The sequence below is a fragment of the Petaurus breviceps genome, unplaced genomic scaffold (genome assembly GCF_028583685.1).
Source record: "Petaurus breviceps papuanus isolate PSGF00001 unplaced genomic scaffold, PetGlider_PUasm1.0 98, whole genome shotgun sequence".
NCBI classification, from domain to species: domain Eukaryota; kingdom Metazoa; phylum Chordata; class Mammalia; order Diprotodontia; family Petauridae; genus Petaurus; species Petaurus breviceps.
Window position 1 is genome coordinate 15,146,374 of NW_027187460.1, and position 15,692 is coordinate 15,162,065.

At 37.3% G+C, this 15,692-nt stretch overlaps 1 protein-coding gene across 2 annotated transcripts in view; it reads left to right on the forward strand.

Annotated features, from left to right (window-relative positions):
- ZFAT (zinc finger and AT-hook domain containing) overlaps positions 1–15,692 on the forward strand; it is a 317,464-nt gene that overhangs the window by 204,574 nt on the left and 97,198 nt on the right. For both annotated transcript variants that reach the window (XM_069081280.1, XM_069081281.1), the window contains exon 11: positions 3,044–3,132. In XM_069081280.1, the coding sequence (XP_068937381.1) occupies positions 3,044–3,132 (89 nt within the window). The remainder of the gene's footprint in view (positions 1–3,043; positions 3,133–15,692) is intronic.

The following is a 15,692-nucleotide window of genomic DNA, read 5'->3' on the forward strand; positions in this document are numbered from 1 at the left end:
TAACTGAGGTTTCTTTGTTTTGTTTTGTTAAAGATAGGAGAGACATGGGTGCATTTGTAGGCAGCAGGGAAGGAGCCAATACATAAGGAAGGATTGAAGAGAGAATGGAAATAGTAGAGTGGGCAGTATACTGAATAAGACAGAAGGGGATGAGATCAAGGTGGGGGGCATATTGAGGGATTTGTTCTGTCAAGAAAACAAGGGTGAAGGAGGAGGCATGAAGTCTGAATAATGTGAAATGAATAGTGGAGAAGAGGGAACTCTTAGTGAATGGCCTCAAATTTTTTAAAAATATATTTATTTATTTGCTTTAAGTTTACAACATTCAGTTCCACAAGCTTTAGAGTTCCAGATTTTCTCCCACTCCCTCTCTTCTCCCCTCTCCCCCCACCCCACATGCAATCTGATATAGATTCTACAAATACCTTCACATTAAACATTAGTCAGGTTGTTAAGAAGGATTTATAATCAATGGAATGAACAATGAGAAAGAAGGAACAAAACAAAACAAAAAAGAAAGAGAGCAAGTAGTTTACTTCAGTCTGCATTCAGACTCCATAAATCTTTCTATAGATGTGGATAGCCTTTTCCATCATGAGTCCTTTGGGGTTGTCTTTATAACCTTGCATTGCTGAGATGAGCGAATGGCCTCAATTTTTTTCAGTGAAATATGAGGTAAGGTCCTTGACTGAGAGAGTTGGGAGAGGCAGTGTCATGGAGGCTTCTGGAGAGATGAGAATGTTTGGAACAGACATTGTGCTAAGGGGGATAGAAAATTGATTGAGGTTGTATTTGAAGATTGCCTGTTGTAGTGAGTACCCTGTCAAGTTTATATTAGATGAATTTCTCTTGTAACTAGTCAACACTGTTTCATTGCTTCTCCAGCTTTGTTTAGTGGTACATAAATTGGAGTGAAAGAATCAGATGTTGAGAGTAATCTGAGGTTAGGGTTTGGTAAGCTGTGTTCTGCTCTAGGGCAATGAGACAAGGGATTTATTTGATTCTAGAGGATAGTTCTAGAGTTGAATTAATTTGATATGTGGTTGAGATAGGGAAGAAAGTGCAGTGTGACCACTGCAGGGATGATCACCTTTGAAAGAACCCTGGGATAGGTTGCTTATCAGGGTAGGGAATTTTCACATGGTTAGGTGGTCAAAGGTAAAGGGAAATCTAGAATGATAAAATGTGATCAGAAAAAGGAATTTTGGAGTACATGAGTATGGAGTTCTGGATTGTAGAGGTATAAAATTGGTAAGTGATGATGAAACCTCTCTGTAATTGGGTTATAGTGAAGATCAGATTGAAGGTGTCAAAAATGTGTCCTGCCAGCCAGCTGCAATACTCCTAAATACAATCTGAATCAGATCAAAATGTAATTGGAAAATATTTAACAGAATAAATAAAATACATAGAATATAGATAATGTTGTTAATACGTGGTTTTCTAAGTCATTATGTACCTATAGGGATCCTTATGGTGTAGTGGCCCTAGTTTCTATTTGAGTTTGATACCACTGGTTTAAAATGTAAGAGTTGGAGGTTTTTGACCTAAGCAACAAAGGTGTTTATAACATGTAAATCGAAGTCCCCAAGTATAAGGTCAGGGGTTAGAGTGGAGAGGGAAATTATGGGCCTGAACTCTGAAAAAATAAAGAATGATCTAGGGATCATTGGACACGAGTGTGTGTATGTATGTATGTATGTACATATTTGAACTTCTGAGTAGGAGTTCCTTCTGAGTGAAATGGTAGATGGACAACCAGAAAGGGACAAAGAAAATGACTCCTCATTTCTCTGACAGGATGCGTCAGGGTGCATGAGAAGATGTGTTTAGTATTGGTGAGTGTGGCCAAAGAGATTGTAGTTTTTTTGGGCAGCTTCCCCCCAAGCTCCAGTGCTTTTCAGCTTTTGTGTGTGTTGTTTTCCCCCATTAGATTGTGAACTCCCTTGAGGACAAAAACTGTTTTTCTTGTTTGTATTCCCAATGCTTAACACAGTGCTAGCAAAATCCAATCCAGTTTAATTCAATATACATTGTTTGCAGAGAATGTTGGAACATGGAATGTTAGAGCTGGAATAGACTTTTGAGGTTATCTAATCAAATCTCCTCATTTTACAGAGAAGGAATTGAGACAAGAGGTTTGTCAAGGTCATCTGAGTGTGTCTTTTGTTATCCCCTTAGGACAATTGAGGATTTCAGGGTTCTCCACTTCTACCTGGTTCTTTCTCATTCAAGAAGTAGGTGAGGTGGGATGAGAATTGTTTCTGATATTCAGGTCCTAAGTTATCCCCTCATTTAAGGGAGCCAGTTCTTATTCTGGGAATAACTTTGCCAAACTTTTTTTATTTTCAGCTGGTCAAATGTGCACTTAGTTGCACTGCAGCAAAGCATCTGTGACATTGAAACATTGTCAGGACTCTTCTGAAGCAAAGAATGATGCATATCCAATATATTATTCATGCTGTTATGAGCAACATCACTAATATTATTAGCAATATTAATTTCACAACTTGTGTATTTAGCTTAGTAGAGGACTTTGTTTTCTTGTTCATCTCATTTTGCCTTTACATACCCAAGAATCAAATTTCTTGGGATTTTTTTGGATAGAAAGAGAGAGTATGTTGGGCTGGCTAAGGACCTGGAACTAGGAGAGAAGGCCTGACACTTGTTAGCTATGGTACTTGCTATTGGATAATTCACTTAAACTATCTGAGCTTCAGTTTCCCTAAAATAATATGACAGCCCCAAACCATGTTCAAGAGAATGTGTGGGAAAGTGCTTTGTAAAGTGTAACATGCAGTATACCTTCATATAGAGTATCATCCTCAGGGCTTGTTCAGTTTACAGTATTGTAGATGATCTCTAAGGTCCCCTCCTTTCAGTACATATAGGGTTCCTTAATCCTGTTTATGCCACTAGAACCCACTGGAGCTAAAACAGTTTCTCCTCCTGATCAGGGTACCCCTGTGCGCGGCATGGCTGATGTTACTGGTACAGGCTGGGGATCAGCTCTGACTCACTTAGTCTGATACTGTCGTTTCAGGTAAACAGTTTAAGTGCACGGTGTGTGACTACACGGCTGCTCAGAAGCCACAACTCCTACGCCACATGGAACAGCACGCCTCCTTCAAGGTGAGAAGAGGCAATAGATCAGAAGGAATACTTATTGTGGAATTGGTGCTCACTTTTCACAAAGTTTATTTTTCAAATTTAGGTGCAGATACTTCTTTTCATTTACTTATTTGTGCAACAGAGCCAGATTTCATCCATCATAGAAGCAGCACCTGGAATTGAAAGCATATCTCTCTTGTTCGTTCATTCCAAAGACACAGTCTTTGGTATGGTTTGAAAAAAAAATCTGTACTGCTCATAGTCTGTTAAAAAAAACCCCAACAGCAGTAACAGATTCTATCACTTAATGTAGCTATTTATATTTATTCAGTTGATTTGTTTGTTACATACTCTCAATGCCTGCATTGTTATTGATTGTTTTAAACTGTTAAACATCTTAGTGGTTAGGGATTGTTTCCAGTGAATTTATACAGCACAGAAGAAGCTGGCTCTCTGCCTTGTACAAATGGGTGTTTCAAACATACTGTTTATGATAATGGTGACATGGAACAATGAGAAATGTGCTGTCAGGCATGAGTGTAAGAGTTGTACAGGGTTGTGAACAGTACTAGGCTCTACAATAACAACTTCAGTCACAAACCAAAGGATAGCTGTAAGCAGAAGGACATATTAATCCTACATCAATCATTAAGCCTTATTCTGATCCTTAGATAGTGATCACTGATCTTATGGGTAAGACCACCATATTGTGTTTCTTATTGTGTTAGGAAGAACCACACCTATTTCTCTTTTAAGTTCTTTTTTTATATCTATATAATTTATTTTAGATAGGTAACCTGTATACATGTATTTTATATTTGGATACATGTATGTGTGTGTGCATATGCATATACACACGTATATAGATAATATCCATTTATGTACTCTGTAAGCTTGAGAAAAAGGCATACAATCTGTTCAAATATATGGTTGTTTTGAGAGTTCTTAAATATATTGGTATTTTTTGTGTATTTAACCCATAAAACATATAGATGTTTCTACATTGGTAACATTTCTCCGCCCAGTGCCTTATTGTGTTGTGGAAGTGGCCCTGGGTTCTGAAAGACTTCATTAGTGAAGCATAGGTTTTGGAATGTTCTACTTAGTCAGAAAGTCTTTAAGTATTGATTTGGCAAAGGACTGTATCTGTAATATGAGTATCTGCCTTGTTACACGTTTGGAAATGTCTAACACTAGGGTAGCTACATATTCATAGGATAATGCTATTTATGAAAAGTGGACCTTGCGTATCAGTTAGCCAATAAACATTTATTAAGCACTTATTACATGAACTTGACACACTGTGCTAGGCACTGGGCATACAAAAAGAGGCAGGGGCAGTCCCTGCTCTCAAGAAACTCACCATCTGGGGATGGCTAGGTGGTGCAGTGAATAGAGCACTGGCCCTGGAGTCAGGAGGACCTGAGTTTGGGTCCAGCCTCAGACACTTAACACTTACTAGCCATGTGACCTTGGGCAAGTCATTTAACCCCAATTGCCCTGCCTTCCCCCCTCCAAAAAGGAAAAAAAAAAACCCGAAGCTCACAGTCTAATGGGGGAGACAGCAAGGAAATAAATATGAACAAACAAGCAATATGCTGGAAAATGGGAAATAATTAAAAGAAGAAAGGGAACCTTGCTCATTCACCATATTTTATGGCCATGTTTTTTTTTTTTTCAGCTCTTTATCACTTTTTTTCTCATTACAGTGTAGAGACTAAAGACTGAGTTATAACATCAGCTTGGTGAAAGAGGAAGAAATTAGATTGTGGTCAGAGAGGGGACAGAAAATAGAGTGAATGAAAGAAAGAAGTAGAAATGGAGAGGAAGGGTTGTGGAGGGAGAGAGTGAAGGAAAGAGAAAGAGGGAAGGAACTTGTCCTCACTCCCTGCAAAAGCCTTTGTTCGGTTTTTCCCATTATAGCTAACATTCTCATCTAACAGCCTTTACTTCCCTTCCTAATCCCTGAATTCTCTATCTTAGTGCATTTTTAAGATGTTGAGGGAAAAATTATGCTTTCTAAACAATTCTAAGAAAAATGCCCTTATGATTCTTCAGTTTTCTTTGATAGTGCTTTACATGTATCATTATACTTCCATTGTTGCATGCATTTTGAATATGGGATTAATATTTTGATAACTGTGTCTCCTTATAATAATTTTTCTTTGCAATCCTATATGTTCATTTTATTTATTTAAAGGCATTGTTCTGAAAAAGGGGTCCATAGGCTTTCCCAGATTGCCAAAAAGTCCATGGCACTAAGAAGGTTAACATTGCCTGCACTGGTGTGATGGGCAAATGTTTTTTTCTTAATTTTAGCATTATTTCATAAAAGTCATATAATATGAAATATCTGAAGTATAGATATAAAATGATATAGTGGAACTATACATAAATGGTATAACAAGAACTAAGATTTGAGTCAACAAATCTTGATTCAAGTCTGTGTCCTGCCCCTTAGTAGCCGTGTGACTTTGGAGCTGATTATGTGACCTCTCTGAATTTCAGTTTCCTATTCTGTCGTATGGAATTAATAACAATTGAAATGCCTACCTCCTTTGTTTCGCATAGTTTTTGTGATGAAGGTACTTTGTACTATAAAATGCTATATAAATAGGTGTTATCTTTCTCATAAGCTATTTTTTTTTTCTTTTTGGAGGGGGGAAGGCAGGGCATTTGGGGTTAAGTGACTTGCCCAAGGTCATACAACTAGTAAGTATTAAGTGTCTGAGGCTGATTTTGACCTGAGGTCCTCCTAACTCCAGGGCTGGTGCTCTATTCACTGTGCCACCTAGCTGCCTCACTCATAAGCTATTGTTAAAGCAGAATGGAAACATGGGTTTTGATCTATGATGTTACTTGACAAGATAGTGATCAGGTAAAGGTTGGAATTTTATAGGGGATCTCTCTGGCAGTTCAGATTACCTTCCTTCACAGAGACTGATGGCATTGCCCGAGGCTGATTGATTACTCCAATAAATACTTTGAAAGAAAAACTTTATTTTTATTTTTTTTAACCAGTTATCTGAACAGAGTATGGGGATTTTGTTTCTCTTGCTTTGGATAGCCTTAAATTTTGTTTATAGGCCAGAATCACTAATATTTTTCTGGATATTAGACTTTGTCCCTTTATTCATTTTTAGATCCAACTATTTGAGCTACTGTGATTCAGGTTTTGAGTGAGAGGTGATAGTCCCATTCCATCCTGCCCTGGTTAGATCACATCTGGAGTAAGATGTCCAACATTTTAGGAAGGACATTAACAAGTCTGGGTGTGTCCAGAGCAAGTGGCTGGGAATCATAGCATACAAGGATTGATAGGAAGAATTAGGAGTGATTAGCCTTGAGACAGAAGGAAGGTTAGGGTGGAAGAGGATGGTCTTATTACCTTTTTTGAAATTTATAATGGATTACCTTATGGAAGAAGATTAGACTTCTTATTCTTGACTTTAGAAGGCAGTTCTGGGAACCACCAGTAGAAATTGCAGTGACATATTTTGACTACATAAACAATAACTTCCTAATGATTAGAGCTGTTGAAAAATTTATGTATTTATGTAAAAAGTTATGTATTCACTTCTTTAGAGCTGTTAACCTGTGCTGCTGTGATATACTTGAAAGTGTGCTGGCTTTGTCAGCAGTAACCTTGAATTTAGGTCTGACATATACTCTTTTTTTCAGGGGGAGGAGCATTGGGTTTAAGTGACTTGCCCAGGATCTGAGACTGGATTTGAAGTTGGGTCCTCCTGACTCTAGGTCCAGTGCCATATTCACTGCATCATCTAACTGCCCTGACATTTACACAGGATATATAGTATTGGCATGAATAATGCATTATGGTGTTGGCAGCACTACCTTCTTCATGGGGCTGTTTTGAGGGAAGCATATGGTGAACCTTAAAGGTCTGTGGATAAAGGTCTCTTATTATGTGAGTTATGATGATGATGATGACATTTCACCTCAGAGTGGGAAGGTGGTCTAGACTTCTTTGTGTCCCTTTATGTGAGACACCAAGTAAACCAAAAGGCTCTTACTTACCTTTTATGTATCTCCTAAAACAGCTCAGTGGATTTCAGAGTGTTCTGTATGGCAAGTCATGAATTCAGAAAGTGTAGCTGCAAAACAGTAAAAGCAAAATAATATTCTGAAACCAGTAGTTTCCAGCATTTGATCTTTTAGGAAGCTGTGCAGCAGCACTTGCTGCTGGCTTTCCATACTTCAGGACTCTTCAGTTCTGAAAGAGTCTTTTCACAGACCACTCTGATCATTTCTTTACATACCAGCTTTCAGAACATGAAGCATTGTCTTCTAGGTGGTAATAAACCTTTTAGTCTTAGATACATCATTTATGTAAGACAGAAGGCCTCTTCTTCTTAAAAAGACATCTGTAAGAGTCTGCTTATATATGTGTGTGTGTGTATTTATATATTTTAAAGTAATTTATTGTGAGCTCAACTTTTAAAAATTGCAAAACCAATTTAATATATATTTAAAACTAACTAAACTTAAAAAACACCAGCATGTGAATATCTTTAACACAGGGACTCTTAATTTTTTGTGTGTAATGGATTCCTTTGACAGTCTGATGAAGCCTATGAACCCCTTCTCAGAATAATATTTTGTTTTGCTTTTAAATTGCAATTGAAGGAAATACTAAGTTTCCATTCAAGTTTAGTGAAAATAAAAAAAATTATTTCCTGCCCCCCCACCCCCATTCATTTTCACAGACCCTGATAGTACCCTATGGAGTTCTGGTTAAGAACTCCTATTCTAACCACATATCAGTGTCTCCCTTTACATCACCTTTCACTATTTCTGTTGATCCGACCTTTATTTATGTGCCATATTTCTTGTGATATTATCATAGTGTCTGCTGATCTTCTGGCTCTTCTAATTTTTAAGTATGCTCCCCCTTTTTCTTGATGTTCCTCATGTTTGTCACTCTTAATCATACTACATTGTTCCATTGCATTGATATATCATAGTTTGTTCATCCATCCATTTCCCAGTTTTTTAGATTGTATAGACAACTTTTTTGTTTATCTTTGAAATATATCAACAAAGCCTTTATTATGAAACTTAAAGATATTATTGACTAATACAAATGTCAAACTTGTGTACTCTGTGCAGATTTGTTCCAGATCTGTGATTTAATCAGTATGGGTTAGTCCCAGAGTAGAAACTCTCCAACAGTACATATGACTCATGTGTCTGTAATTTATAGGCTTAGAAACCTGCCTGGGGGCAATGAGCTCAAGTGACTTGTCCATGCTCACATACCCAGCTTATGTCACAGGTAAGACCTGACCCTAGTTTTCCAAACTCCAAAACCAGACTGCCACCTTTTACATCATATTGCTTACTGTGTATACATTTTATGTGCGTGTACTTGTGCACAAATTAATAGTGTGTATGTCTAGATGCAATGTGACATAATGAATAGAGAATTGGATTTGGAATCAGGAAGAAGTTTTTAAATTTCATCTAAGAAACTTACTAGTTGGGTGACCATAGGCAAGTCACTTGATTATTGCCTTCCTCAGACACCTCCCAAGGATTTAACAATTAAATTATAGAGGGGTTTTGATCTGTGTTGGTGGGGAAAACTTCTATACTAACACTCTCAAACTCATTGAATCCTAGCAAATCAGAACTGAAGGTGACGATGATGGTGATGCTGGTGGTGATAACTGACATTTATATTAACATTTTGAGATTTGTAAAGTGCTTTATATCATGACCTTATTTAATAACTTAAAATAATCTTGTGAAGAAAGTGCTCCAGACATTTTTATTCCCATTTTACATATGGGGGAATTGAACTCTAGAAAGATTAAATGAAATTTTTGAGTGGCAAATAGGCCAAGTTTTTTTTGTTTGTGTGTGTGTGTGTGTGTGTGTTTCAAGGTGGAGTGAGGAGTAAAATATGATCAACCTGGAAAAGTATTCTGGAGGCAGGTTGTGAAAGGGTTTAAATGCCAAACAGAGACATTTGTATTTTATCTTAGAGGGAAAAGGGAGACAGTGAAGTTTGGTGGACAACAGTGATATTGTGAGGCTTGTACTGTAAGAACTATGCAGCTGCCTGGAGTAGGAATTAGAAAGGAAGAAAGTAGATAACTAGAGATGAGTAAGGAAGGGATGATGATGACCTGAAGTAGGGTGATTGTGGTATGAGTGCAGTCAAGGAGATAGATGCAAGAGATGCTTATGCTGAATGGCCACTTGTGGAGAATGAGGTAGATGAGTTTCAGTTTCACCTAGTGATTGGATTAGATGTTCTCTAAGGTTTTTTCAGGAGCTAAGTTTTTATTTCCCTCCAAGACTGCTTCACAGGACTGTATGTTGTATATAAGCTGTAACTAACTTAACAAGAATCATAGATTTAAAGCTCAGAGACACCAGACATCTAGTACAGACTTCAAACCCCACCTTACCTTGGTAAAATGAGAAATTGAGTCTCAGATAGATTTATTGACTTACCCAAGAAATCATTGTGGTTTTTTCTCCTTTTCTAATTCTTACATTATTTAAGATTTCTAAATGGTAAATGAGGTTCAGTTCAGTAAATAGGCATTTGTTAAGTGTCTGTTATGTGTAATGTTCTGTGTTTGGTCCTGGGCAGACAAAGACAAAACTAATCCAGCTCTTGACTTCGATATTTGCATTCTATTGGAGAATGCAATATGTACACAAATAAGTGAATGTGTATCATGCACAATGATTTAAGAGTGGGAGGAGAGTACTCATAATAACTAGGGAATCATCAGAAAAGGCCCTGTGATGTTACATCTGAATTGATGTTTGAAGGGATTCTTCGAGCCTGGGAGTGTGGAGGGTTGGGAGGGTAGGCATGAAGAGCATTCAAGATATGGGAGACAACCTATGCCAAGTCATGAAGTGAAATGGAGATGTTGTGTACCTTCTTTGTATGAGGACCTGTTCCAGCTCCCTTTGGTTGATATAAAGACAATCTCTGCCCTCATAAACTATCTCTTTTTGCTAAATAAATTATTCAAATTTCATAAAACTTTAAATTTTTAAGGTATTTTAAAGAGTAAGGAAAATGAGTTGGTTCATATTAAAATAATAAATTGCTTAACTCAGTTTGAATTATGGGAATTCTGTATGTTTTGATAGCAAAGGGAATTCCAAAGCAATTAAAAGGCAAGCACTAAAGACTGTTCTAATCCTTTCAACTGGCATTTGTTTTGAGCAGATTGATTTACTGCTGCTTATTGAGATAAGATAATTGACTAAATGCAAGTCAATTTTGAAATTATACTATTGCATTTGAAGACATCCCATCTATAGGAATATTTTGTTTGATTCTTTTGAAAAACTTAATTTTTAAAACTTTTTATTGTTTTTTTTTATTTTAAAGAAGTAGGGGAAAGGAAAGAGGGGAGAAAAACAAATTTTGTATTTTTTTTCTTCCCCTCATCTTTATATCCATCTTTAATGATGAGGTAAATAAAATCTTGCCTGTTGTATCACAGAACCATAGAGTTAAAGGGAGTTTAGTGGTCATAAAGGAATTAATGAATGAAAATGATTTATTTACTGACTTAATGTGTGCCAGGCATTATACTTAGCACTGGAGATACAGATACAAATGTGAGAGGGACAGTTCTTCCTCCCAGAGCTTACATTCTGTTGGCAGAAGTGTGATCGAAAAGTAGATGCAACATATAAGGATAGGGAACTGGACTTGTGATTTCATTGGCATAATAAATAACTTCTATACAAAATATTTGCCCACCTGAGCCAAACAGAAATCTTGATCCTTCTGCATGACAATTCTTCAAATTATTGAAGAAACTATCTTGCCCCTCCTTATACTTTTCTTGTCCAGGCTAAATGTTTTCAGTTCCTTCATAAGATCCTTTCGTATGCTCAACAGTCCCCCTAACTATATATAACTATTTGTTATACTATGCCTCATAGCATAAATTATAATTAATGTCCTCTTAAAATGTAGCGCATTTCCTAGCTGTTCTGATTCTGGTAGTCAGGAGTGCAGGTTCCTGTGCTGGCTGGCCACTTTTAGTGGAATTAGGACATAATTCCAAGGGAATTTTTCCCTAATTGATAAATGAAGAAATCAAAACTATCTATAGTCATATAAAAATGTTCTAAATCACTATTGGTTAGAGAAATGCAAATTGAAACAACTCTGAGGTGCTACCTCATACCTATTAGACTGGCTAAAATGACAGATAAGGAAAATGACAAATGTTGGAGGGGATGTGGAAAAATTGAGACATTAATGAAACTTTTGGTGGAGTTGTGAACTGATCTAGCCATTCTGGGGAACAATTTGGAACTGTGCCCAAAGGGCTATAAAACAGTTCATACCCTTTGACCCAGCAATTCCACTACTATATCTGTAGCCAAAAGAGATAAAAGGAAAAGGACTTATATGTACAAAAATTTTTATAGCAGCTTTTTTTTTGTGATGGTGGCAAAAAATTGGAAATTGAGGTGATATGCCTGTCATTTGGGAAATGACTGAACAAGTTGTAGTGTGTGACTATGACAGAATACTGTTGTGCTATAAGTAGTAAAAAGTAGGATAGTTTCAGAAAAACCTGGGAAGATTTACATGAATTGATGCAAAGTGAAGAGAACAGAACCAGGAGAACATTCTATGCAATAATAGCAATATGGTACAATGACCAATTGTGAATGACTCTGCTATTCTGATTGATATAATGATCTAAGACAATTCCAGAGGTCTTAAGATGAAAAATGCTGTCCACCTCCAGAGAAGGAAGTGGTGGAATGTGAGTACAGATTGAAGCATAATTTTTTTCACTTTTCTTTATTATTCTTGCTTTTTTTTTTTTGGTTGCAATATGGAAATATATTTTGCATGATTTTATATGATATCACATTTCTTGCCTTCTCGATGGATGGGGTAGGAGGGAGGGAGAGAATTAAGAATTAAAAAAAAATTTAAATAAGAATGTTAAAGACAGATACTTTATATATTTTTAAAAAGAACATAATTCGAGACAGTCAGCATAGCACAGTGGATCTCTATCCACAGATCTAGCTAGCTAGCCTTTGAAGTCAAGAAAACTTGGTTTTAAGTCCTGGCTCGACCCATACCAACTTTGTGACCATGGACATAACCTTCCAATACCTAGGCAGTTCTCTGATTATAAGTTATAGTTGAATTGTTGACCTACCTTGGTGGAGAAGGATTCTACCCTGGGAATTCTCTATACCATTGGAGTCATAGGGATATATGGAAATGGGGAATATATAGTAAATATTCCAGTTTTAATGAGTATAAATATCCAGTTTTATCTCAGTGTCATGGGACAGGTAGGAAAACTGAGGCTCAGAGTGGTTCTAGTGAGACTGTTCCCTACTTATGGCCAGGCAGGCCTTTGAACTGGAGTCTTCTGAATCTCAGTTCAATGAAAGGCTTTCAGCAATGCCCCATTGCTTATCAAGCATGTCAGAAGTTAAATAGGCACCTCAGTTTAGCTGTAAAAGAAAAGAACATTAAAATTAAGAGTCCTGAAACACTCTGGATTTTTCCCCCTGTTGCATAGTTCTTAGGGTGACTCTGTGCCAGCTTGCATTTTATAAAATTGATGGCTACCTTAGACCTAATGAAAAACTTCCATCTTCCTCTCGTGATTTTTTGGCTTTAGCAACTCTGTCATAAATCCTAGAGGTGTCCTACCAGAAAAGGCCGCAGGGAAGCTCTTGTATAATCCAGAGTCTTTATATCTGTGTAACTTGACTTAAGTTTGACAATGCCAGAGTTGTAGTTAATATTTTTGGGGCATGTGTCATAGAGGTTTTAAAGGAACCAAATACTGCTTTATTATTTTTTTGGTGTTTCAGATTGTGGAAGACATAATTGAGGCAAAGAAAGAATGAATAAATGAGTAGCATTTGATAAATACTTTGTGCCAATTATTGTGCTAAGTTCTGTAGGTACAAATGCAAAAGGGAATTGGTCCCTGCATTCACAAAGCTTACTTTTGTAGGGAGTATGCTCTGGTATCACTCTTACAAGGCCAGGCATCCTACATCTGCACCTAAGGGTTCTAGAATACCCTTGAAGGATTTGGGGATATCTCTTTTCTTACTGCCATCTGATCAAGTCCCTACCACCTATGTTCTATCCACTGACTCATACCTTGTATTTATGATGTTTAAAAAGTTAAGGAGACATAATTTCTGGGTAACGAGTCATTTTATTAATAATAGTAGCATTTTAATAAAAAAGGTCCGTGGTTCCCTTGAATGCCAAGGACCATACGGCAGTGGACTCATGGCTTATATGCTCTTGGAAGAGGGATGTTCCTGAGGGTGGCAATCAACTAATTTGTTAACAATTAAGGAGAGAATATTAGGAGTGGGCTCACTCCAATAAGGGGCAGAGAAAGTAACATCATGTCAGTCTTGGAGAAAAAGACTATCTCCACACTCAGACCACCTTCAGCTTTGGGCAATCTAGACAAAGAATCTGTATTCCCCACTCAAGCCTGAGCAGAAGACAGTGGGCCAGGAGTTTCACTTTAGATTAGAAGTCTGATCTAATTGGATGGAGTAGCAATACCCAGAATGAGGAGAATGTTAATCTCATCTTCCATCAGCCCAGATCTTGAGAGGTTGGATGGGGAAATACAGGACTGTGGGAGGATGGGAAGGGGGAAAGCTGGGGACTCCCTATTTCTAGTAAGGGGCTATTAATATGAGAAAGAAACGATCATTTCTTTCATATCCTAGGTTCCGTTTAACCACTTAACATTGAGTAGATTTTTCAAAGGCATATTTATTTTAAATATGTAGCAAGAACAAATACATTTTCCCAAATTCTCTCTTAGGTCCCAACCTTGTTCTCAAGAGTAGGCTCAAATTTAGCTCAGTTCCTACATAGCTTTGGTTCTACCAAATTCATGTCTCAATTCCACATGACTGCTCTTTGAGCCCTCCTTTCTGCTTCCACTCTCCTGGATCCAGAAAGTCACTCCTGAAAGTTTGCTCTTGCAATTACTGTGCTACTAGCAAATTCAGGCTCTGGAACACTGGGATGCCAACATGCTTCTGGAACTTCTGAATTGATAACTTCTGGCTGGAGGTTAGGTGGTTTAGTGGATGGATAGAGGGCTGTCCAAATTTAACCTCAGGTGCTTACAATTTGTGTGGTCCTGGACAAGTTATTTAACCTTTGTTTGTCTCAGTTTTCTCATCTGTAAAATAGAATAAGTTATGAGAATAAAATGAGATAATATTTGTAAAGTACTCTGAGGACCTTCAAGCACTATGTAAATGCCAGTTATTTTTATTATTCATTTAAATTGATCAATCAGTAAACATTCATTAAGTGCCTACTGTTTGCCGGTCACTGTGCTAAGTGCTGGGGATTTGAATCCCTACCCTGAAGGAGCTTAGAGGTTTATATGGGAGACATGTAAACAAATATATACAAAGTAAGCTATATATGGCATATACAAGAAATAACTAACACAGAGGGAAGATGCTAGAATGAAGAAGGCTTGAAGAAGGCTTCCTGTAGAAGGTGGAATTTTAGTCGAGACTTAAATGAAGCTAGGTCAGTAGTTCCAGTGGAAGAGGGAGAACATTCCAGGCATGGAGGTCAACCAGAAAGAAAGTCTAGAGCCATGAGATGGAGTGTCTTGTTTGTGAAACAACAAGGAGGCAGTGTCATTGGATCAAAGAGAACATGGAAGGGAGTAAAATGTGAGATTGGAAAGGTGTAAACAGGGGGCTAGCTTATGAAGGAATTAAAATGCAAAGCAGAACATTTTATATTTACTCCTAGATACAATGGGGAATTACTGGTTTATTTAGAGTAGGAAAGTTGCCATGGTCAACTGTGCTTTAGTGGCTGGCTGAATGGAGGATGGATTGGAATAAACTTAGAGGTCACAGTCAAAGGCTGTTTCTTGGGAACATATGACCTTATGTCATGGTCTCCTACCGCCTAAGAGCACAACTGCAGAAAATGGCTCAAAAGCATAAGCAATGTTAACAGACTTTTTTGAATAGCTCCTCAGCCAAACAAGGAGCCTCCTCTTCACTCAGTGAGAACCAGTTATAGACTTATCTCCACATCTCCACTGTTTCTCCAAGGTACTTTCTTTACACTAACTCCAATTCTCCTAGCTTTTCTACATGGGAAAGTTATGGCTGATGGGAGTCTGAACATGTGCCAGAGCATAGTTACATAATCCTTTTTTAATAATATTTTTCCCCCAATTACGTTAAAACAATTTTTTACCATTAAAAAAAAAAGTTTTGAATTTTAAATTCCATCCATTCTTCCCTCCTCCCCGCCCCTTTCTGAGACAGTAAGCAATCTGATATGTTATACCTGTGCAATCATATGAAACATTTCCATATTAGTCATTTTGTACAAAAAGACTCAAACAAAGGGCAGAAAGAGGAAAATAGTATGCTTCAGTCTTCAGACAAGATCAGTTCTTTCTGTGGAGGCAACATGTATTACCATTATAGTTACATCTTCTAATGAGGGACAACATTACACACACACACACACACACACACACACACACACACACACACACACA